Source organism: Cetorhinus maximus, chromosome 4, assembly GCF_964194155.1.
Source record: "Cetorhinus maximus chromosome 4, sCetMax3.hap1.1, whole genome shotgun sequence".
Classification (NCBI taxonomy): domain Eukaryota; kingdom Metazoa; phylum Chordata; class Chondrichthyes; order Lamniformes; family Cetorhinidae; genus Cetorhinus; species Cetorhinus maximus.
The window spans coordinates 88,702,698-88,726,200 of NC_135882.1; the positions used below are offsets into that span (position 1 = coordinate 88,702,698).

Consider the following 23,503-nt stretch of genomic DNA (forward strand, 5'->3'; position numbering starts at 1 on the left):
CCCCATGCAAAGGATTTGTGAAGCCTTTAACGTTTCTTAAAAAAGTGTAAAGTATGTCACACCGCAAAGATATTGTTTTCAAAAATACAAACGTGAAATAAAGGTACGATCCCTATGGCTGCACAGGCTGAACACGGAGTGTGGCTGCAAATTGCCATTATGTTTTTGCTGCAGGTTTAAAGTATTACAATGCAACACCTTTTGAATATCACTATAACTTTGAAAAGAGCTAACATCACAGTGATGAGCATGATTATTAGGAGCCCGAGATATTTCTAGGGTTTGAATACTAAGCAATCAATGTGAAGTTTTGTGAACTAAGGCCATCATTGCACATTGCCTGCCTGCAATGTACTGTCACTTCATGAAGCCACAATAAGAGTAAAAAATGTCACAATATTGTAAACTTGTTTGAAACGTTCACGTTAAAACTAAAGCAACATTGGCATTATGAACGAACAAAGCTAAAATCAAGAAAAGTGACGAATGGACTGGAAACTATTTATTAGTATAACAGGTTCTTCTTTACAGATCTGATAACAGCTTTAAAGTATTTACAAACTCTTACAGCATTTATATCATACAAAAAAAATTCTGGTTTCCCCATCAGCTCAGGCGCCAGTCTCTTTATGAAATGAAGTGCAGCGCTGGAGTATATTAAAAAGCAACAATGAACAATTTAATGAGATCACCCGCTGTACTTTTCACTTCTCAGCACCACATTACAGCAGACAGTTAGACTGGCAGTTGAAGCAGATCTGGAAGACATGGATTGTCAGAGCTGTACCATGCTGATGCATTAAACTGGACAGCTTCAAGAGAAACATTATAGACAACTCACTACTATTAGAGGTTACATGGGACTATTAAAGGTTACATGGGCCGTACCATGCGTTGCAAGACCAAGGTGAACTACACATGACTGCCATTGCAATGTGGCTGACAGATGATTCTTTTTTCGCCCTGATTTACATTTATTTACGAAGAGTTTCTGCCACATTAAAGGCCATTTGTCCTCATATATAATTGTTTGAAATGTACAATAAAATGTGGACATAGTACCCCGTGCTCTTGTTGGTTGATACATATGTATATAGGTATATATCTAATACAGTTGAAACGTCCATGTCTTCATGTGTTCTGAAGTATAGGCCAGTTCTGAGTTCAAGTCGATAAGCATGCAATGAGAGAACATACAGCTAGCAACACAGTGGAATTGAGATCTGCAAGAAATATCCCAGTAGACTTCACAACTCATCACAACTAAAAGATTTACAGACAAAAATAAAAATACAAAAAAAATTTGACTCAACCAGGATTTTTTTCCCCTTCCTTAAACATGAGATATTTTCTGGGATTCCTTAGCTTGTTTGCAACTATATAACCATTTAATCACTCTAGCATTCCTTTCCACTGCTGAAATACCATACGGCACACGATCATTGGTTTCCTCGTCATCCGTCAGGTCATCATTGCTCCGTCGTGACTGCTCACAGTCTGAACTGATCATGCTCGCACTGCGAAAGTTCAGGGAGATTATGTCCGAATTTGCCCTTGTGAAATTTTCCATTCCGATGTTTTCAAGTTCTTCAGGATCTAGTCCACAGTAGTTAAAGAATCGCTCCACGTCTGCATTGGCACGAGCATATCGATCACTGAGATCAGATTTGGAGCGATGCAGCGAAGGTCGCCTGCTTGGGTTGGTGGGCAAGTCTGGGGTAGTTTGTGTTGGTGACTTAGGTGTATTACAGGTTGAAATATTAGGTTTGGGTAGAACAGGAGGAGCAGAACTGCTGCTGGGTATTGGTTTTAGAGGCTTCCCTTCAACAACCCTCCTGACATCTGCTGAACTGTGAGAAATGTGCAGGGCTGAATCACTGACTTGGTCTTCAAACAATCGTTTGGTTACGTTCAGGTTGCCTCCCTGTAGACTACTATGACCTTGATTACTGTACACCTGAATAGATTCTGCAAATGTGCGCCTGTTGATTTCTGTGGAGGCAGGTCTGTGCTGGGGCCAGTTCCGTGCGCTGTGTTTGTGTACTGACCCTGAGGTGGAACTTTCTGAGCTATTAATTATATTCTTCAAAATTTCCAGATTCAAGTTTTCTCTTTTTGCAGTGCTGTCTGCCTTGTGATTGTTAGATAGCTTTTGTGATGGGGTACCTGCTGCCCGTCTGACTGCTGGGCAGACTGGCGGCTTTGCCAGCACAGCTGGTTTCACCGGCTCCTGCTTGGCATTGATCACTTCTTGACTCTTCACATATTTTGCTTTATCAGCTTCTAGCCGTTCCACCGCACTGAGTCTTTTAGGGTTAGGCTCCGCCTGCCTTCGAAAATAGTCTGGACCTTTGTTCAGTATGCGAAGAGGAACAGCTGACGTAAAGGTGGTTGCCGAACCAACAGGTTTGACCATGCTATCTGCTTGTAGCATTTCTGTAGGCATGCTCGATGGCCTGTCCCCAGCAGCCGTCTTGGAATCTGTGTTGAGTAACTCCAAATACACTGTGTTGAATCATGTATATAAAGCAGGATGAAGAAGGAAGGGTCTTATGCTGCAAGTATCACCAGCAGGGCCTCATCTCATAGCTCATTAAATACCACTGTGTTCTCTTTAAAGCCAGCCTTTGTACAAAGGGCCACGAGACACAAGTCTGTATTAATCTGCTCTGTTGATTCTTTTTTTAAGCTGACTAAGAGATGTGGGAGACTTGTCTGTTCTTTTGTGCACAACGCCAGGCAGTGATCTGAAACACAGAATAACCAACTATGTTAGTATTACTGGGTGACATCACAGCTAGTCTACAGCAACAAAACAGAAAAAGCGCAGAGTTTGCAGTAGTTTGCTAGGATGGAATGCAGCAAATAATCTGGAGACATGCATATTATAAATTGCATTATTAATGGTGTGCTATCCTAAATCAAATGTGTCAACTGTGACTTTTAAAAATAACCTCTCAGCCATACCAGCTAATGTAGCACCAACATTTTATACAACTCATTAATATTAACAGTTCTTTCTCTTGGGAACTTAGACTCATCTCAGCCAAGGTGCAGTGACCCTAGGACAGAGAGAGGGAGAACAAACCTAGGTTTCCACTTTTTGTCACAGACCATTCAGCTGCATTTGTTGAAAGTGTGTACGTTGCGAGTTGGGTTAAGGGCAGTGTCAACCTGCTTAGTTTATTTTATAGATTTGAGCCAGACATGACTATATCAGGGCATTCACTCCCTGGAGTACAGAATTTTTTGTCAATTGTACAGGTTAAGTGGCTCCTTAGTTTTTGAGAAGCATGAAAGCATCATAATTATATCTGTGTCACACTATGCCAATACAACAAATTTGTTATATGAATTATCCATAGAAAAATAGTGCTCAGGTATCATTAAAATCTCCAATTAAAATGCTACAATTAACCATTTTCTCCCCAAAAAGTACAGAAAATATATATCTAATTTTACAATCCAATATTTTAAGTTGGTGCTACAACACACCTTTAAGCAGGTAAAATTTATACTCAGAATTTTACCCAGTTTTCCTTGACATCACCTTGACTTGAACTTTTTTTTGTTCTTTTTATTTCTTCAGGAGATGTGGGCATCACTGAGCAAGGCCAGAGTTTATTGCCCATCCTTAATTTAATTTCAAAAGGTGGTGGTGAGCCACCTTCTTGAATCACTGCAGTCCCATGTGGCGCAGGTACTCCCACAATGCTTTTAAGTAGGGTGTTCCAGGATTTTGACCCAGGTATCAAGGCAGAATACATTTCCAAGCCAGGATGTGTGTGACTTGAAGGTGGTAGGGTCCCCATGAGCTTGCTGCCTTTATCCTTCTGGGCGGTAGAGGTCACAGATTTGGGATGTTCTGTCATGGAAGATCTGGCGAGTCACTGCAGCACAGCCATGGTGCACTGGTGGTGAAGGGAGTGAATGCTTAGGATGGTAGATGGAGTGCCAATCAAATGAACTGGTTGAGGTTCTTGAGCGTTGTTGGAAGACACAAAAAACATTCCAGAAATAACGGGGAGCCAAGGGTCCAGAAAGAATGAGGAATTTAAATTAATCAGTACAAGTAAAGAAATAGTAATGGAGAAACTAATGGTGCTAAGTGGTGACAAATCCCTTGCACCTGCCAACCTGCATCCTAGGATTTTAAAAATAATAGCTGCAGAGATAGTGGATACATTGGCTTTGATCTTCCAGAATTCCTTGGATTCCATAACAGCACCCAAAGACTGGAAGGTAGCAAACATAACCCCCATGTTTAAGAAAGGAAGGAGAGAGAAAACAGGGAACTATAGGCCAGTTAGCCTGACATCAGTACTAGGCAAAATGCTAGATCCTATTATTAGGGAGGTAAGAGGATACTTAGAAAATCATAATATGATTAAGCACAGTCAACATGGATTTATGAAAGGGAAATTATGTTTGACAATATCTTAAGAGGTTTTCGAGGATGTAACTAGTAGGATGGATAAGGGGGAAAACAATGGATGTAGTGTATTTGGATTTTCAAAAAGCATTCATTAAGGTGCCACACAAGAGGTTATTGCACAAAATTAGAACTCATGGGATTAGGAGTGATATATTAGCATGGATTCAGGATTGGTAGTGGACAGAAAACAGAGTAGGAATGAATAAATGAGACATTTTTCAACTGTCAGGCTGTAACAGGGCTGGGTACTGCAAGGGTCAGCACTTGGACCTCAGCTATTTACAATCTGTATCCATGACTTAAATGAGGGGAGTAGGTGTAACGCAATTAAAACTGCTGGTGAAACAAAGTTAGGTGGGGAATTAAAGGATGTAAAGAGTCCACAGGGGGATATAGACACATTGGGTGAGTGGGCAAGAACATAGCAGATGGAAGACTGTGAGAATCAAATGTTATTTTTAAAAAAATATTTTTGGGGAATATTGTTATTCCGTGAAGGCGGCTGTGTTGTCTGTGTGCGTGCGCACGTTTGTGCGTGTAAATGATTTAATTAAGTTGGCGAAATGTTACTAGAAGAAAGATTGTCTGCGGGGGTTTAAGACATGAAAGAATAGAAGCATTAGGTTTGCACATTTTTAATAAGATATTATGAGGTGTTTCAGGTACAAGTGAATAGGTTAGATCTAACATTTGCATTTTTAGATAAGTTGAAAGTTTGTTTGAATATCAAAGGGAAGTCAGTGGTGCCAAGAAGTATGTTTGCATTTTGCAGGAGTTCCATGGATAAACAAGAGGGTATATTACATTTTATTGACCCGAAAGCAGAGACAAAATAGAAACATGAAAGATTTTATATTTGGAAGGATTTGAGTTTCAGAGAGATGTGAGAACAATGGAACCTGGGATGAAAGGGGGAGAATGGTATTTTAGAGTTACTGTGGAAAGGCTAAGGGATCTGCTTGCTGTTGAACTGTTAGCTGTAGCTGTGGGCTATTGGCTGTGTGAGGAAGATCTCCTGGCAAAGGCTCTAGGCTGGGAGAAGATGCAGTTTGAATCAGCCATCCAGTCAAGCCAGAAAAGTCTTGGGCCTCAAAAGGCAGTCGTTCTGAAGTTTTGGATTTCCATAGCAGAGTGGGAGAGAGTTTAAGAGGTAATGAAATATACCTTTATTAAAGCTACAGCAGTTTGCCTTGGGTAATATTACTGGATTTTTATAGTTAAATATCTATAAGAGAATGTTGCCAGGAAGGTGTTTACTTGTGGGTCTGACCAAGTAGGGTGTCTTTTGGGGGAATGTTTTGTAAGACTAATTTTAACTGTGCAACTGTAATATTGTGCGCTTAAATTTTCTTTTATTCTTGTAAATAAAACTTTTACTTTTAATTTTTAAAATCCCAAAGGTGTTACTGGACATCTTGCTGCTGTGATCAGTACATTTTCTTCTCATTTTCAGAATATTAAAAAAAAGGTATGGCCCATAAGCCAAGTTTCCCTCTGGAATTTGGTTTGCGCAGCAATTAACATCTGCTGTGGTCATAACAATGCAACGTGGCAAAGTTTGAAATGATCCATTTTGGTAGGAAAAATAAAAAAGAATCATTTTTGAATGGTGAGAGACTGGAAACGTTTACATTCATACGGATCTGGGTGTCCTTGTACATGAATCACAGAAAGTTAACCTGCAGGTGCAGCAAGCAATTAGGAAAGGAAATCTCCACTTGGAGAGGCAAAGTTTGATCAGGGATAGTCAGCATAGCTTTGTCAGAGGGAGGTCATGCCTAACAGATTTGATTGAATTTTTTGAAGAGGTGACCAGGTGTGTAGATGAGGGTAGTGCAGTTGATGTAGTTTATATGGATTTCAGCAAAGCTTTTGACAAGGTCCCACATGGGAGACTTATAAAGAAGGCAAATGCATATGGGAAAAAGGGTAATTTGATAAGGTGGATTCAAAATTGGCTTAGTTGAGGGAGGCAGAGGGTGATGACAGAAGGATGCTTTAGTGACTGGAAGCCAGTGTCCAGTGGCGTACCACAGGGATCTGTGCTCGGTCACCTATTATTTGTCATCTATATAAATGACATAGATGACTATGTGGGGGGTAGGGTTAGTAAGTTTGCGAATGACACAAAGATTGGCCGGGTGGTTAATAGAGAGGTTGAGTGTCTTGGGCTACAGGAAGATATAGACAGGATGGTCAAATGGGCAGATAAGTGGCAGATGGAATTTAACCCTGAAAAGTGTGAGGTGATACACTTTGGAAGGAGTAATTTGACAAGGAAGTATTCAATGGACGGCATGACACTAGGAAGTTCTGAGGAACAAAAGGGATCTTGGCGTGTGTGTCCATAGATCTCTGAAGGTGGAGGGGCATGTTAGTGGGGTGGTGAAAAAGGTATATGGAACACTTGCCTTTATCAATCGAGGCATAGATTACAAAAGTAGGGAGGTCATGTTGGAGTTGTATAGAACCTTGGTGAGGCCACAGCTGGAGTACTGTGTGCAGTTCTGGTCACCACATTATAGGAAGGATGTAATTGCACTGGAGGGGGTGCAGAGGAGATTCACCAGGATGTTGCCTGGAATGAAACATTTAAATTATGAAGAGAGGTTGGATAGACTTGGGTTGTTTTCGTTGGAGCAGAGAAGACTGAGTGACGACCTGATCGAGGTGTACAAGATTATGAGGGGCATGGACAGGGTGGATAGGGAGCAGCTGTTCCCCTTAGTTGAAGGATCAATCGCAAGGGGACATAAGTTCAAGGTGAGGGGCAGGAGGTTTAGGGGGGATGTGAGGAAAATCTTTTTTACACAGAGGGTGGTGATGGTCTGGAATGCACTGTCTGGGAGGGTGGTGGAGGCGGGCTGCCTGACATCCTTTAAAAAGTACCTGGATGAGCACTTGGCACGTCATAACATTCAAGGCTATGGGCCAAGTACTGGTAAATGGGATTAGGTAGGTAGGTCAGGTGTTTCTCACGTGTCGGTGCAGACTCGATGGGCCAAAGGGCCTCTTTTGCACTGTGTGATTTTGTGATATGGTATATTAACTTTCATTGCAAAAGGTGTGGAGTACAGGAGTCTTTCTACAATTGTGTAGGACATTGGTCAGGCCACAACTGCGTGCTGTTTTGGTTTCCTTACCCAAGGAAGGATAAATGTACTTGCTATAAAGGGAGTGCAACAAACATTCACTAGACTGGTTCCTGAGATGAGTGAATAATCCAATGAGGGGAGCTTAGAGTAGAGTAGGCCTTTATTTTCTGGCAATTAGAAGAATATGAGGTGATCTAATTGAATCACATGTAGGGGCTTAACAGGGTGCTGGGGAATCTGGAATACAGGGTCATATACTGAGAATAAGGGATCAGTCATTTAGAACAGAGATGAGGAGAAATTTATTCACTCACAGGATCATGAATCTTTGAAATTCTCTACCTCAGAGAGCTGTAGATGCTCAGTCATTGGACATTATCAAGATAGGGATTGATAGAATTTTGGGTATTAAGGAATATGTGGATTGTACAGTAAAGTGGGGCTTAAGTAAATCAGCCATGGTTTTACTGAATGTCAGAGCAGGTTCAAAGGGCCAAATGGCCTACTCTTGCCCCTATTTATTATGTTATGCTGCAGCTGCACTCATCCAGGTGAACGAGGAGTATTCCAGCACACTCCTGACTTGTGCCAAGTAGATGGTGGAAAGGCTTTGAGGAGTCAGGAGGTAAGTTACTCGCAGCAGAATAATCAGTCTCTGACTTGCTCCTGCAACCACAGTATTTATGTAACTGGTCCAGTTAAGATTTTGGTCAATGGTGACCCCTTGAATGTGATGGTGGGAGATTCAGCAATGGCAATGCCACTGAATGTCAACTGAAGGTGGTTAGACTCTGTCTTGTTGGAGATCATCATTGCCTGGCACTAGTATGGAAAGAATATTGCTTGCCACTTATCAGCCCCATTTTGAATGTTGTCCAAATCTTGTTGCGAGTAGACACATACTACTTCATACCTGAGGAGTTGCGAATGGTATTGAATGCTGTGCAATCATCAGTGAATATCCCCACTTCTGACCTTATGTTATGGGAAGGTCAGTTAACTGCAACACTTTTCACAACTGGATGAGACAGGACTGCAGGGCGTTGATCTGACCCGTTTGCTGTGGGGTTGCTTAGATCTTACCGGTAGTATGCTGCCTTCCATTAATTAGCATGCATTTCATCATGTGTTGCAGCTACACCAATTGCCACCTCATTTTGGCGCTGCTCCAGTATTACTCTTCTACACTCCTCACTGAATCATGGCTGAATGGGGTTCTGCGCCAACAAGGCAGTTTAATAGTTCACACATCATGAGCTCCGTATGATTGTACATTCTCTACATTATTTGCCTGTGAACTCGAGACAAAGGTTTTGCCTTTTGCTAATACATTAAATTCAGGGATGGAGCAGCAAAAAATAAATGCAAAACAGTCTGCACTCTGCTCCTCCACTTCAACCCAAAAATAACTTCCTCCCTATAAGTACAAAATTATTATTTGAGCTTATAGCACTCCCATAGAGGCAGTGACTGTTGCTCAGTTAATATCACTGAACAGCTGGTCGAAGCAACAAGGTGTAAAAATGCTAATCACTTTAAAGAGCAGCAGCGTACCGCTGTCAGCTGAAATGAGTTGCTGCTCACATGGTGCAAAATGCTAGTTCTGTAAAGGATCAGGTTCAATCATTTTTCTTGGAGAGAATTTCCAAAATTTCTTTTTCAGATATTTTTGCAATACAACATTGTACTGTAAAACTATATGCACAAATCCCCAAAATAACAGTACTCTTATTGTTCTGAAAGATTAATAACCTCTGTTGAATGTCTGCCATGTTTTGAACAAAATGAACAGAAAATAGAAAAAAACTTACATACCAGTGATGGGTAAAACAAGACTCATGCATGCCAAATGGCAATCTTTGACAGTCAGTCAGCACTCTCATACTTGTGTCAGCTTTTTCTGACAGAAGTCAGCCTTTTTACCTGGTATTTTACCTGGCATTTCATGATCGGAATATCCTTTAATTTTGCCCTGTGTATTGATATCTGCCTCATGCTGCTTGGTTTTTCTTCCAATAATGCCTTGAATGTCCACACTTCTGGGTATCTGCATGCCAGCGCTCTTACATAGTTTTGTCCCTGGATTACAACCTAAGTTTCCAGGAATCCTAAAATTTGCTGGACAATGAAGATGTGATTATTTACATTTAGAACTTATGTGGAGGAAATGTTGAACTTGGTGAACACTTTGATGATACTTCCTGCAGTAAACCAGCTGCTACCTGGATGGATCATGCTTCGTGGATTCCAAAGTGGCATGTCAAGTAAAGACTCAGAAGAGATTAGTAACTGTTCCTGTTATTTTGGATATCTAAGTAAGAAATGCTTCTCATCTTCAATGTGTCGGAGCTCTCCTCTTACCTTAGCCCAACGTTAATTGGAATTTGTCCTGTCGGCCAATGTTGAAAGCTAAATTACCTCTACTCTATTTATCCTAAGGCAATTGTATGTTTCTTTATTTTATAGGCATGGATAGAAATCAAAAAGCTCAAATGGGGAAAATAGGGGTTTCAACAAAAATAGAAATACTGGCAGTACATGTCAACAGCCATGTTTCACAGATAGTCTCCTTCACATTGTGTCAACATTGCAAATTTAAGCTAAGTAGGCTGCTCTGTCTGGTTGCCACCCAGCAGAGGGAAGATGGTGCTCACTCATTGCAAAATGTTATTTCTTCAAAGTGCTGGTCTCAAATATGTTTCTTTGGGAGATTTTCCAAGAGCTCATTTTCAAAAATTTTGCAATGCAACACAATAGTGACTCACCTTCTGACTCTCCAAAGCCTGTCCATCATCTACAAGGAACAAGTCAGGAGTGTGATGGAATACTCCCCACTTGCCTGGATGAGTACAGCTCCCACAGCACTGAAGAAGCTGGGCACCATCCAGGTCAAAGCAGTCCGTTTGATTGGCACCACATCCAAAAACATTCTCTCTCTCCACCGTCACAGTAGCAGCAGCGTGTACCATCTACAAGATGTACTGCAGGAATTCATAAAGACTCCTTAGACAGCACCTTCTAAACCCACAACCACTACCAGCTAGAAAAACAAGGGCAGCAAATAGATAGGAACCATTATCACCTGGAGGTTCCCCACCAAGTCACTCACCATCCTGACTTGGAAATATATCGGTGTTCCTTCACTGTCGTTAGGTCAAAATCCTGGAACTCCCTTCCTAACAGCACTGTGGGTGTACCTCCACCACATGGACTGCAGCAGTTCAAGGAGGCAGCTCACCATCACCTTCTCAAGGGCAACTAGGGATGGGCAATAAATGCTGGCCCAGCCAGCGAGGCCCACATCCCGAGAATGAATAAAAAAAAATATTCATGAACATTGCAGAATTATTTTTGTATATGCTCAAAACTTGTACACTAGCCCAGCAGCCCACTCAGGTGTTTTCCCTGTTGGCTTTTGTTGAAATAACACTCACTGATGTTTCAACTACTTGAAGCAGTCAGGGAGAAGTTTAACTTAAGAGATTGATCATATCAATTGTACTCGGGAGTCCAAGTGATATACAAATATATCAATGAAGGAAATGCAGGAAGGACTTATCTAAAGTGTACAGAGAGATGTCATATCAATCACTAGTATTTGACTGCTGTTTCAGTTGGTTTGGGGATGGAATGGCAATGATCATGGAAATGATTTTTGTAGCTGCCTTTGAATAAGCATTTCTGTTTGAAATATATGTACCCTCAGTGTTTCAGAGTGCAAATGTAGCTTCTAGTCACAAAATTGGAGATATTATTGAGTCCGAACACTATGGTGGACTGAGTTGTCACAAGGCGCATATCAGATGCTCTGGAGGCTACAAATAAGCAGAAACTGAAAGGCTGGGTTCCTCTTTAAAAAGGAACACATAGAATAGGCTGTGGCCTTATAGATAGAGTGTTTCAAGACTCAGAAGAGCTATTTACACTGCTTTTCATCCATTGTTCATTCCAGTGCACCTAGCAGCCCTCAAAAAGCTGGAACCTATGGAAATACATGGCCAAATGTTGGATTTTATCCGGGATGTTTCCCATCCAAGCTCCATTAATGGGAAACATACTTGTGTGTGCTTATGCCCTTTATAATTTTACTAGTGGAAGATTATAATTTAAGTACAATCTCCATTCTCAGTGTAATTATTTTCTCCACGTACACATAAGTAAAGTCACTGGGTTTCAGAAACAAACCGAATTTCAGGATGCAATGCCATGCCACCAAATGTATTTATTCACCTCAAAAAAACACTAAGTAGACTTCGTCATGTAGGACTATATTTAGAGCTGTTTTCAGTTTTTTTTAGGTTATCTGTTTTTCTGAAACTATTTTTCTGCTGCTCCAAGTTTGCGAGGTTGGCATGAATGAGATTGTTGGTAGAATGGAATCATCTCAAACACAAATTGTTGGGTATGTGGCTGAAAACCCACAAGTTATGTCCCATGAGAAAAGGGGGCCTAAACAGTTTACATCTTCACCCAGTTCAGGTGGAGTGAATGTATTATTTCTGCACCAATTTTGAGATGGTTCAGGAGAACCTTCTTAATAACCTCAAAATATATAAGTAGTGACCTCATTCCACTGTAATACTGGGCAACAGTCTTTTTTAAATACCTATTCTTTTTCTAAAGGTGTTAATTCCTTGCTGTTGTCATCTACTTTATATTACTATTTTTATGCAAGCCTAGGCAGAGAGCATTGGCAAGCTGTTTCACCTCAGTCATTACAGCAAAGTCTGATCTCATTGTCACCAAACACCCACACAGATTTTCCTCTCCATAATGCAGGAGTGCCAAGCAATCGTAGTCTTCACTGTCACTTCAGTTACGACGTGCTGTCAGCGTTAACTGTCATTACCCCACTGAAACTGACATCAACATCAGGATGTTGGGCTTGCACAGATTAGCACAGAAATCCTGAAGCTGAGGTCTGCTATTCAGAACCTATACATGAACCTCCTCTTCACCTCCCACCCCGCCAAACCACCAAACACTGAAATAGTGACACAGCTGCACACATTCCTAAATTTGACTCTTTCAACTAGTTATTCACCTGGACATTCTGTGGAAGTTTAACATGGGTAACGGCAAGAGAGAATACATTTTGGGGGAAAAAAACAAGGAACGGGAGAAAGACATGTAAGACCTAAAGACGCAAATGCACAATTCCCTGGAAGTATGAGTGCAGGCCATTCTGGTTTTTATATAAGGACAAGTATAATGGTAAAGGGTTAATGAGAAATTTTTACAAGGCAACGGCTGGGTCACCAATAAGAGTACTGGGTGCAGTTTTGAGCACCCTATCACAGACAAGATATTAAAGCTTTGGTGAATGCATGATAAACCTTTACCAGGTTGATCCTGAGGAAAGAAAATTGCAGTTATGACAAAGAATTGAGATACTGGGATAATTTCTATATAACACAGAGATTTAATAGAGGCTTTTAAACTTAAGAGCTTTGTCAAAGTGAATAGGGAAAGACAATTTCCTTCGGTTGAGAAGTCAGTAATGTGAGGTCATTAAACTTAAAAAATTCAACTACAACTTACAAACATTTAGCATCTTTAAACATAGCATAACATTCCAAGGTGCTTCACAAGAGCATCAACAAACATATAAGGAGATATCAGGGTAGATAACCAAAAGCTTGATCAAAGAGGTAGGTTTTAAAGACCATCTTTAAGGGAGGGAGTGGAAGAGAGGCGGAGACGTTTAGGGAGGAAATTCGAGAGCCGAGGGTCTAGCAGCTGAAGGCACTGACACCAATGGTGGAGCTATTTAAATCAGAGACTCACAAGAAGCCAGAATTGGAGGAGTGCAGCTATCTCGGAGGGTTGTGGGGTTGGGGGAGATTACAGGGCAGAATATTTCCCCTGTCGGGGGGGGGGATGTTTAGGAGCGGGCGCACAGAGGTGCGCCTCTGATTGGCGCCCCCGATTGGGGGCGGCCACTATTTTACGTGGGCGGGCCAATTAAGGCCCACCCAGCATGACGTCCGCAAGGAAGTGCTATGTGCTCCCTGCGCGGGCTTGGTTCTCTGAGCCAAAAGTGCGCTCTTTCATGCATGCGCACGAAAGAGTGCACTGATCTCCCTGAGGCTAAGTGCTGCCTTAGGGGGATCGGCTCTACAATAAAAAATCTGAAAAATAGAAAAAAAAAATTTCCCTGACATATTCCCTCTCGTGACACTGTCACATGAGTTGGGACATATCCATCACTTCTAAATACACTTTAATTACATTTTTAAAAAACATGAAACCTCATCCCGCCCGTGGATGAGGTTTCATGCTTTTTCTAACGCCCGCCAGGGCTCCTGGCCTGCCCGCCAACCTTAAGGACGGGCAGGTCCATTAATTAGTTTAACGACTTTGTCAATGGCATTGAATTAAAGCCCTATCCCCCCCAAAGGCAGCTGGATTTAATATTTTCCTCATCTTTCCCCACAAGGGAGACACAGCTTCTTATCAAGGCATTTTCTCCTCTATGGCAGACATACTAGCACAGTTCAAATTGGGCTTTTTACTGCTTGTTTTTTTTTACAAAATAATTCTTCTCATCTGAAATAAGTGAATTCTCGTTGAGATGTGGGGGTTCCAAGAGCTTTATTAAAAATAAATTTGGAGGGATGCAAGAACCAAAACCCGGCCCCATCCCCCTCAACCTGGAAAGATACCACTAATTATATGTCTTCAGCATTTGGATTCACTCCAGCTTTTCATGTTCTTATGGATTTTCCCTCTGCAAGTGAAGGAACAGTGGGGCTTGCAACTTGGTGGACTAAGGAAAGTGCCAATATTTGGGTAGGTGGGTTGGATTTAGGACAGGGAGTCAGTTATGCTCTATCCATGCACCTTTCTTTACTCATCAAAAAATTCCAAAAGAATCTGGAGAAGCTTATTGTGTCATATGACCCACTCCCACCATCTGCACCTTAGTAAAGCTGGCCACAGGGACAGATATGGTTTTCAGCATTCTAAGAGCCTTAGTGGGAAGAATTTAAAATTTTTAATGCAGTTTTCCTGATAACAATCCATTGCAGAGCATTTAATTACAATTTCATTGGGAATTTCATTCTAATAGGAAAGTGGCAGTACTTAAAGAGTTTAAAGAAAACGTTGAGCCAGAAGTGTGGATCCAACAATGCTGTGACACGACACAATCTCACCCCTGCCTACTAGTACTGTCAATGATGTGCACAACGTTACCTAATACTGTACATAAATGCCCCTGATCCTTGGATTGGAATCAGAGCACAGCTATGTGCCAAGAAAAGTTTGGTTCACTTGAGATCCACTCCAAAAGGCCTCCCTTGAGTTCCTGGGCTGTTGTGTTTTCCTACAGTTTAATTTACAAAGTCTGGACAATTACTTGGTTTTCAAAATGTCACAGCAGCTCTTGGGCTGTCAGCTTTTTAAGACTCTGTGTCAGCACTTTTTTCAAAGCTATCGATCAGCTTTTGCTAGTTTACAAGCTTAGCACATATAAAAATAGAGCTACTAAAAGCAAATGTTCCTAGTTGATGACAGGCAATACCCTGCTGAATGTACAAACTGAACTGCAAATAACTTGTTTAAAGATAAACAATTGTTACATAGTAATTTGAAGTTACATTAATTAACAGGCTAGGATTTAAAGTTTTAACTATTCAAGTAAAATGGCTCTTGCAACACAACTGTATAAAGTAAATACAACTGCTTGAAGTGGCCCATCAGAGGATGCTTGTACTTTTGGCAAGCTGACGAAGTACTTTCACATCAATTGGGCTTCAGACCAAAACAAAAATAAAAATATCTGGAAAAACGCAGCAGGTCTGGCAGCATCCGCGGAGAGGAACACAGTTAATGTTTCGAGTCCATATGACTCTTCAGCAGAACTAAGTAAAAATAGAAAAGAAGTGAAATATAAGCTGCTTTAAAGGCGGGGGGGGGGGGGGGGGGGGGGTAGAGCTGGATAGAGGGCCAGTGATAGGTAGAGATAACCACAAGATGTCATAGACAAAAGGACAAAGAGGTGTTGAAGGTGCTGATATTATCTAAGGAATGTGCTAATTAAGGGTAGAAAGCAAGACAAGCAAGGTACAGATAGCCCTAGTGGGGGTGGGGTGGGGTGAAGGGAAGGGATCGAAATAGGCTAAAAGGTAGAGATAAAACAATGGATGGAAATACATTTAAAAATAATGGAAATAGGTGGGAAAAGAAAAATCTATATAAATTATTGGAAAAAAAAGGGGGGGTGGGGGGAGAATCGGAAAGGGGGCGGGGATGGAGGAGAGAGTTCATGATCTAAAATTGTTGAACTCAATATTCAGTCCGGAAGGCTGTAAAGTGCCTAGTCGAAAGATGAGGTGCTGTTCCTCCAGTTTGCGTATGACATCTTTTGGCTATCTCCACCTATCACTGGCCCTCTATCCAGCTCTACCCTCCCCCCCTTAAACCAGCTTATATTTCACCTCTTTTCTATTTTTACTTAGTTCTGTTGAAGAGTCATACGGACTCGAAACATTAACTGTGTTCCTCTCCACAGATGCTGCCAGACCTGCTGAGTTTTTCCAGGTATTTTTATTTTTGTTTTGGATTTCCAGCATCCTCAGTTTTTTGCTTTTATCTTAGGGCTTCAGACCAGTTGCACTTCAACTACAATGGACGTGGGCTCATCTGTTTAACTTTGCTTAGCGGCCAGCACTTTTAAGATGAAGGCTTGTTCATCTTTATATACATTTCAAGTTACCTGTTTCGATGTGTATAATCTTAGATTTGTCTCACAGATTAAGTGCTTCACCCGTTTAGCAAACAATGTTGCTGCTAAACCAGACACAAGTGTACAATAAATACAAAGTAGCATCGGTTAAAGCTCCCACACAGCTTGCCTGACCAGTTTTCCAGTAATTAAATGCCTGAATTACTGCCACTGCACAGTGTTGGAATGTGCAACTCCATGCATACTTTACTTAACCCTAAACATTTTCTGTGGGTGAATTGCTACAAGGCTTTTCTCACTCATCCTGTATGTCCAGCGCAGCAATGTGGAAGCATGGTTTTTGCAGCTTACGGCACATGTGAGGGAGTACCCATGGAAATTCACCAATTATTTTTAGAATACATAGCAACAGCTATAACCTACTGCAATAGCAGCCTCGTGGCCATTTGTGTATGTATGCATATAAAAAGTCAAACCGGAATAAACTAGCTGTCAGTGGGTACTTTGAACTCCATGTGCTGCAAAGATACCACAGTCTGGCAACAAAGTAGGATTGTGGATGTCCAAAGCTGAACAAATATAGGTTGCAGAATTTTCTAGCAAACTAGTAGAGGAATTAAGAGCATTTTTTATTTTGCTGTGATATCATAAGAACTTTTTTATTTTGCTGAGATATAATAAGAGCTTTTTTATTTTGCTGAGATATAGTTTTAAAATCCAGTCTTAACGAAAAGGCTGTTTGTACAAATGGGCGGACTGACCTTCAAAGATGGCTGCATTAACAGATCTTATTTGGGGACTGGGAAAGTATAGTTGTGGCCAAGAGTCTTTGGTGTGTGTATGTGAGGCAGCTAGAGATGTATTTCACTGCTAATAATATCCTCAATGTCCCTGATAACCCAGCTGTTAATCAGACAGTGGAGGAAAGGAAAAGAGTGATATTTCTGACCTAAGCAGGCCCAGGAGTATATGAAATACTCAAGAATTTGCTCACCCCTGCTAAGCCAAAAAGACATGCTGCTATGGACGTTTTGTGCAAGCTTAAGCAGCACTACAGTCTCAAACCATTGCAGATTGCGGAAAGCTATCGGTTTGGAACCAGGAATCAGTTGCCTGGTGAGGACATTGGAGAGTTTATTGTGGCTTTGAAAAAGCTGGCCTTCCATTGTAATTTGAGAATTTCATTGCAGGACAGATTTATGTCCGGTTTAAAAAATGAATGTATTCACAGTAGGTTGCTGAGATTGCCAAAGTTAACTTTGAATAGAGCTTGCCAAACAGCATTGTCCATGGATATGGCGGAACGTGACTTGAGAGAACTTAGAGAAAAAAACCGCAAGTCGCCTGCTGAAGTAAATATGCTGGAGCCGAGTACGGAGCAGGCCCTAACTAGAGCGGATAATAGTAGCAGCGGTACTAAAGAGTCCAGTTATTGGTGCTTAGACCAACATTGGGCACACAATTGTCAAGTTCTGAAGACAGTGTGCTACAGCTGAAAAAAGGGTCATCTTGCCAAGGCATGTCGAAAGAATATAAATGGAGAAAACGCTGGCTGGAGGAAACGGCAATCACTGTGCTGGGTTGTTGAACAGCACCAGGTCAACGATGGGTCGGCTGTGATCCTTACGATCTGACGCACAAGGAAGTCCAGTGAATGTTCACACATCGTAGCCCAACTAGCATTGGATGGAGCTCTGGTAAACATGAGGGTTGACACACACGCAACAGCGGCTATACTGTCAAAAGTTGAGTCAGCATCAACTGGAGAAATCACATATAGAATTACAAAGTTACGGAAGGGAGAAAATCTCCATATTGGGAAGTGTGTTGGTTCCAGTCACATACAAGGAGCAATGTACAAAATTGCCCATCATTGTGGTGAAGGGTGAAAAACCAGCCTTGTTGGGAAGAAACTGTTTAAAAGCACTCAAGTTAAACTGGAACAAGTTTTTTCACCCAGAAGCGAAATTCACAACGCAAGATAACGTGATCACCAAGTATCCTCAGCTGTTTAGTGAAGCCGGCAATCCGATTCAAGGATTTAAGATAAACGTATGGGGGTACAGTTTATTACAGGCTTTGTTCAGTACCCTATGCTCAAAAAAAAGTAGAGCAAGAGCTGAGAAGACTAGAGACTGAGAACATTGGGTTGGATTTTCATCCTCCAGGCAGGTAATGGGAATTGAGAAATTTCCTGGCTTGGCACATCCGCCTTGGGTGAGAGTTACCGCAGATTTTTGTTCCGGGTGTGAGGGTGGTGTAAACAGCAGTTGGGCCCATTGCTTTGGGGCTTTGTCCCAGTTATAATAAAAATAGTAAGCCCTCTAGCCCTCACCCCTCATAGTCCCTCACTCCTCCCACATTCTCCATGCCCCATCCATGCCCCTCATTCTTCCCAATCACCCTCCATGGCCCCTTATGCCCTCCATGCCAAGCTATGCCCCTCCACCCACCCTATGCCCCTCATACCCTCCATGTCAGGCTATGGCACTTCCAAGCCCATTCACCCACTATACACTCCGTATAGAATCAATGAACCCCATAGTGACAATAGGATGTGTTTAAAAAACTTTTAAAAAGTCATTCATTCATATAAATTGCTTTTACTCCAGACCCTTAAATTATCAATAGGTGAAACTGCAAGCAATGAAGCCTCATTATGCATTCCTGGCTGAGAACCTAGAAATCCATTCGAGTGCTAAAACAGCTACACCCCAGGTAAAATATTGCTTGGTTTGTCGCTTTGGCTCTATCTCTTCTGCCAATTTCACAATGTTTATTTACACAAGATAGAGAGGTTTCAAGTACTTGCAGTTTCTGCCATGGATACTTTAAAGGGTCTGGATGATTGACACTTTGATTAGACTGTAGTAAAAATATTTTTTATGGATGAATTGCTTTTGTAAAGCTTTTTTTACACACCCCATTGTCATTGTGAGGTTCACTGGTTCTAATTAGAGCGTATAGTGGATGAATGGGTATGGAACTGCCATAGCTATCATGGAGGGTATGAGGGGCCATGGGTGAGGATGGAGGGACATAGCTTGACATGAAGGATAAGAGGGGCCATGGGGGCATGGGTAGGAACTTTTGAACTTACCTTTCAAAAGATTCCCTCATCCAGACTATGGTTCGCAATACCTCTGAGGTGCCGTAAACCACGAGTCTTTTAAAAAACCTGACCCAACTCCATGAAATTGCAGAGGACTAGGATAAGCCTATTCCCGCAATGGAGCTGGCCAGTTTGGGAGTACAGGGTGAGGGGTCACGACCCGAACCAGCCAGCACCTTTAAACGGCACTGGTGAAAATTGGAAACCTCAGGAATCGGGTTGGGAATCCCAGAATTGGTTCCTGGCCACCATTTTCACATCTGCACTGAGTTTCCCTGACTCCATAAAAATCAAATCCATTATGTCTAAAGTAGAACAGAGTAATTGGGTTACTCCCATAGTAATAGTACCAAAGTCAGATGGTAGTGCAAGAATATGTGGCGATTATAATGTAATTGTAAATCAATTCATGGAGTGTACTTTGCCAATTGTCGAGTATCTGTTCACAAGGTTGTGAGGAGGCTAGATTTTTTTCAAAGTTCGATCTGACACACTACAACTTGAGTTAGATGATGAGCCAATGTCATATTTGACTATTAATACACACATGGGTCTTCTTCAATTTCATAGGCTGCCATTTGGTGTTTCTTCAGCCCCTGGAATTTTCCAACGGGTAGTGAGCTATTTGGATGACGTATTTATTTCAGGCAGATCCTTGATGACAGACCGAATAAGGTGCTCCAATGTTTGGAATAGCATGGAACCACAGAAAAGTTACAGCATAGAAAAAGGCCATTCAGCCCATTGTGTCTGTGCTGGCTGAAAAAAGGAAAACAAACTACCTGCCCATTTTAATCCCATCTTCCAGCACCTAGTCCATAGCAAGGTTACAGCACTTTAGGTGCAGGTCCAGGCACCTTTTAAATGAGTGGAGGGTTTCTCCCTCCACCGCCAAACCAGGCAGTGAATTCCAAACACTTACCACCCTCTGGGTGAAGAAGTTTTTCCTCATGTCCCCTCTAATACGTCTACCAATTACCTAAAATCTGTACCCCCTGGTAATTCACCTCTCTGCTAGGGGAAACTAGGCATCTCTGTCTACTCTATCTAGGCCCCTCAATCAGGTCACCCCTCAGCCTCCTCAGTTCCAAGGAAAACAATCCAGCCTATCCAATCTTTCCTCATAGCTGCAATTTTCAAGCCCTGGCAACAAATCTCCTCTGTACTCTCTCCAGAGCAATTATGTCCCTCCTGTAGTGTGGCTTTTTGGCGAAGGCAGACAAATATGAAATGTTTCAAAACTCTGTAGAGTCTTTGGGTCACAAGGTAGTCAAAGATGGGTTACATCCTATCAAGAATTACATCTCTTCAAGCAATAAGAAATGCGCCACACCCTCAGAACATCTCTGAGCTCAGTGAATTACTATAGTAAATCCATACCAAATTTGGCAACCTTATTGCATCCATTGAATGAACGCTTGAGGAAGGGTGTTCTGTGGAATTTGACAAGAGTGTGAGACAAAGCATCCAATTTGTGTAAGAGTTAATCGGTAGATGGTACAATGGTTGTACATTACGGTATGTCCAAAGAAGTTAAGCTAGCATGTAATGCCTCTCCATATGGAGTAGGTGCTGTGATGTCACCTGTGTTAGGTAATGGTGAGGAGAGAGCGAACGCATTTGCCTCATGCATCCTCAGTGCCAGTGAGCGGAATTATGCTCAGGTAGAATGTGAAGCACTGTCTTTGATTTTTGGAATAAGATTATTTCATATATACTTGTGTAGTCATAGTTTTATATCGAAACTGATTACAAGCAACTGATGGCCATTTTGAATCCAAAGTCTCCAGTACCCACTTCAGTTGCAGCCTGAACACAGAGATGGGCTTTGATTTTTGTCTGCTTATCAGTATGACATTAAGTACAGACGAGTGGAAGATCATTATAATGCTGATGCGATGCCTAGACTACTTCCTCAGATGTACAGCCCAACAAGGAAGATTTATTTTTCTTTTCATATGTAGATGAGTTAATAATCATAGCAGATGACATTGGTAGAACAAATCTTAGGGACCTGTATTGGCAAGAATATAAGACTATATTGCAAATGGGTGGCCAGCATAGATACTGGAATTTGAAATCAAGCCATTTTTTATGCGTAAGAGTGAGTTATCCATTGATAAAGGTTGCGTTGTGTGGGGGAGCTATAGTTGTAATTCCTGAAACGTACAGATCACAGCTGCTATGTGATCTTCATGATCAACATTTACAGCTGACTTTGACAAAGAGTTTAGTGAGAAGCTATCTTTGGTGGCCAGGGTTAGATAAGGATATAGAAGACACAGAGAAACAGTGTGGAGTATGTCAAGCTGTAGAAACGAAGCCGCCATCGGTACCTTTACAGCCATAGAAATGGCCAGATAGAGTGTGGCAGACGCTGCCCACGGGTTTTGCAAATTTAAGGGCAATGGGTATTCACTGTTATAGATAGCCATGTGAAGTGGGTTGAGGGGTTTATGATTAATTGAACAACAAATAGCAAAGCTCAAGATTTTTTGTGTAGTTTGTTCGCTGCTTATGGGTTCTCAGAAGAAATTGTGTCTGACAATGGACCTTAGTTTGTTCAGAAGAGTTTTCAGATTTCATGAGAATAAACAGGGTAAAACACATTAGAGTTCCGCCATATCATCCTGCTTCAAATGGAATAGCAGAGAACACAGTAAAAACTGTTAAGCTTGCTCTTGTTAAGCAACAAATTAGAAGAAATGTCAATTGTCATTAAATCACAAACTGGCAAATGTTTTGTTTATTTATCATAACACACCTCAAACTACTACCAGCAGCCTAGGACAAGGTTTTCATTGCTAAGGCCACATTTGACAAAGTCAATGGAAGAGAAACAACCAGGCAGGAAAAGAATTGTGATAGTGGTAGAGTGAGAGAAAGAAGTCTGAAGATGAAGCAAAAGGTTAAATGAAAGATCATCATCATAAATAGTTGAAGTATCTACGAGGAAGAGTCGTGAAAATATCTCGTTCTTGTACATACCAGGTTGAGATATTGTAGTGGGAAGGTTAGGTTTATACATATAGATCATATTTTACCTTCAGATATTCATGAGGAAGAGAACTGGGGAGAATCAAAGGAGTCTGATGAATTGGATAGTTGCAATGGGAGTAGAGTACCAATAGTTACTCCAACACAAATTTTGCCTGAACCTACTTCAGATCCAAGTCAGAGTCAGACAGATATGTCTGATGAAGTGAAAAATTCAGTTGAAGGACAAGCCTTTTTTGGAGAAAACTTCTCTTGAGACTCAGGCCAAGATGGGTCAAGGTTCATTCCCAAGTTCTGAAAGTTTGGTTCAAGAAAGGAGGCATCCTCTTAGGAATAGAAAACCAGTGGTTAAATTGGATTTGTAAATAAATGAAAAACCAGAACTGTATACAAGTTGTATGGAGATATGGAGATATATATTTTCCTTTCATTTTTACTTTATTGCCTTTAGGTTTGTAAAACTTGTAGGTATGACATCTTCACAGGACAGAAAAGAGATAATGTGCAGGTGTATATATATATATATATATAAGGCAATAAAGTAAAAATGAAAGGAAAAAATTAAATGTGGTCAACTTTAAATGTGGTCTTTAAAAAAAAATCATTTATATAGATTCATACAACCCAGAAACGTCTCAGCTTTTTGTATACGATAAATTACTTTGAAATGCATTGATTCTTTAGTGTGTTATTGTTGTTGCAGGTAACACAGCAGCTTTGCACTTTGAGCAAGATCTCACAAGCAGCAATTACATGAACAATTATACATAGAAACCATTTAAATTGCATACAAAATACAAGTCATTGGTTCAATTAGTTGTTTAAAATTAATTTTAGTATGTTTCCTATAACAGATATTAAATCAACAGACCTCTGATTTCATTATACTTCTGACCTAAAGAATATCCACAAATTTAAGAGGACAATGTTTTAATGATCTTACAAGAATCAATTTTGACTTTTTTGTAAACATAACTTCATTTAACACAGGAAAACGTCCCAAGGGGCTTAACAAGAACATTGTTTTTTATTGATAATGTTGACACTGAGGAAGCATCAGGACAGATGACCAATTTAAAGGGGTAGGTTTTAAGGAGCATCTTAATATATCAGGGAAAGATTGGGAGGTTTGGAGAGGGAATTTCAGAACTCAGGGCCAAGGCAGCTAAAAGCAC

The 23,503-nt window shown here is 41.1% G+C and overlaps 1 protein-coding gene across 4 annotated transcripts in view; it reads right to left on the reverse strand.

Annotated features, from left to right (window-relative positions):
- Nucleotides 1-489: 489 nt before the first annotated feature.
- The window catches only part of fam110b (family with sequence similarity 110 member B), a 157,331-nt gene continuing 134,317 nt past the window's right edge, over nt 490-23,503 (reverse strand). For all 4 annotated transcript variants that reach the window (XM_078540455.1, XM_078540454.1, XM_078540457.1 and 1 more), the window contains one exon: nt 490-2,747. In XM_078540455.1, the coding sequence (XP_078396581.1) occupies nt 1,334-2,446 (1,113 nt within the window). In that variant the 5' untranslated portion in view covers nt 2,447-2,747 and the 3' untranslated portion in view covers nt 490-1,333. The remainder of the gene's footprint in view (nt 2,748-23,503) is intronic.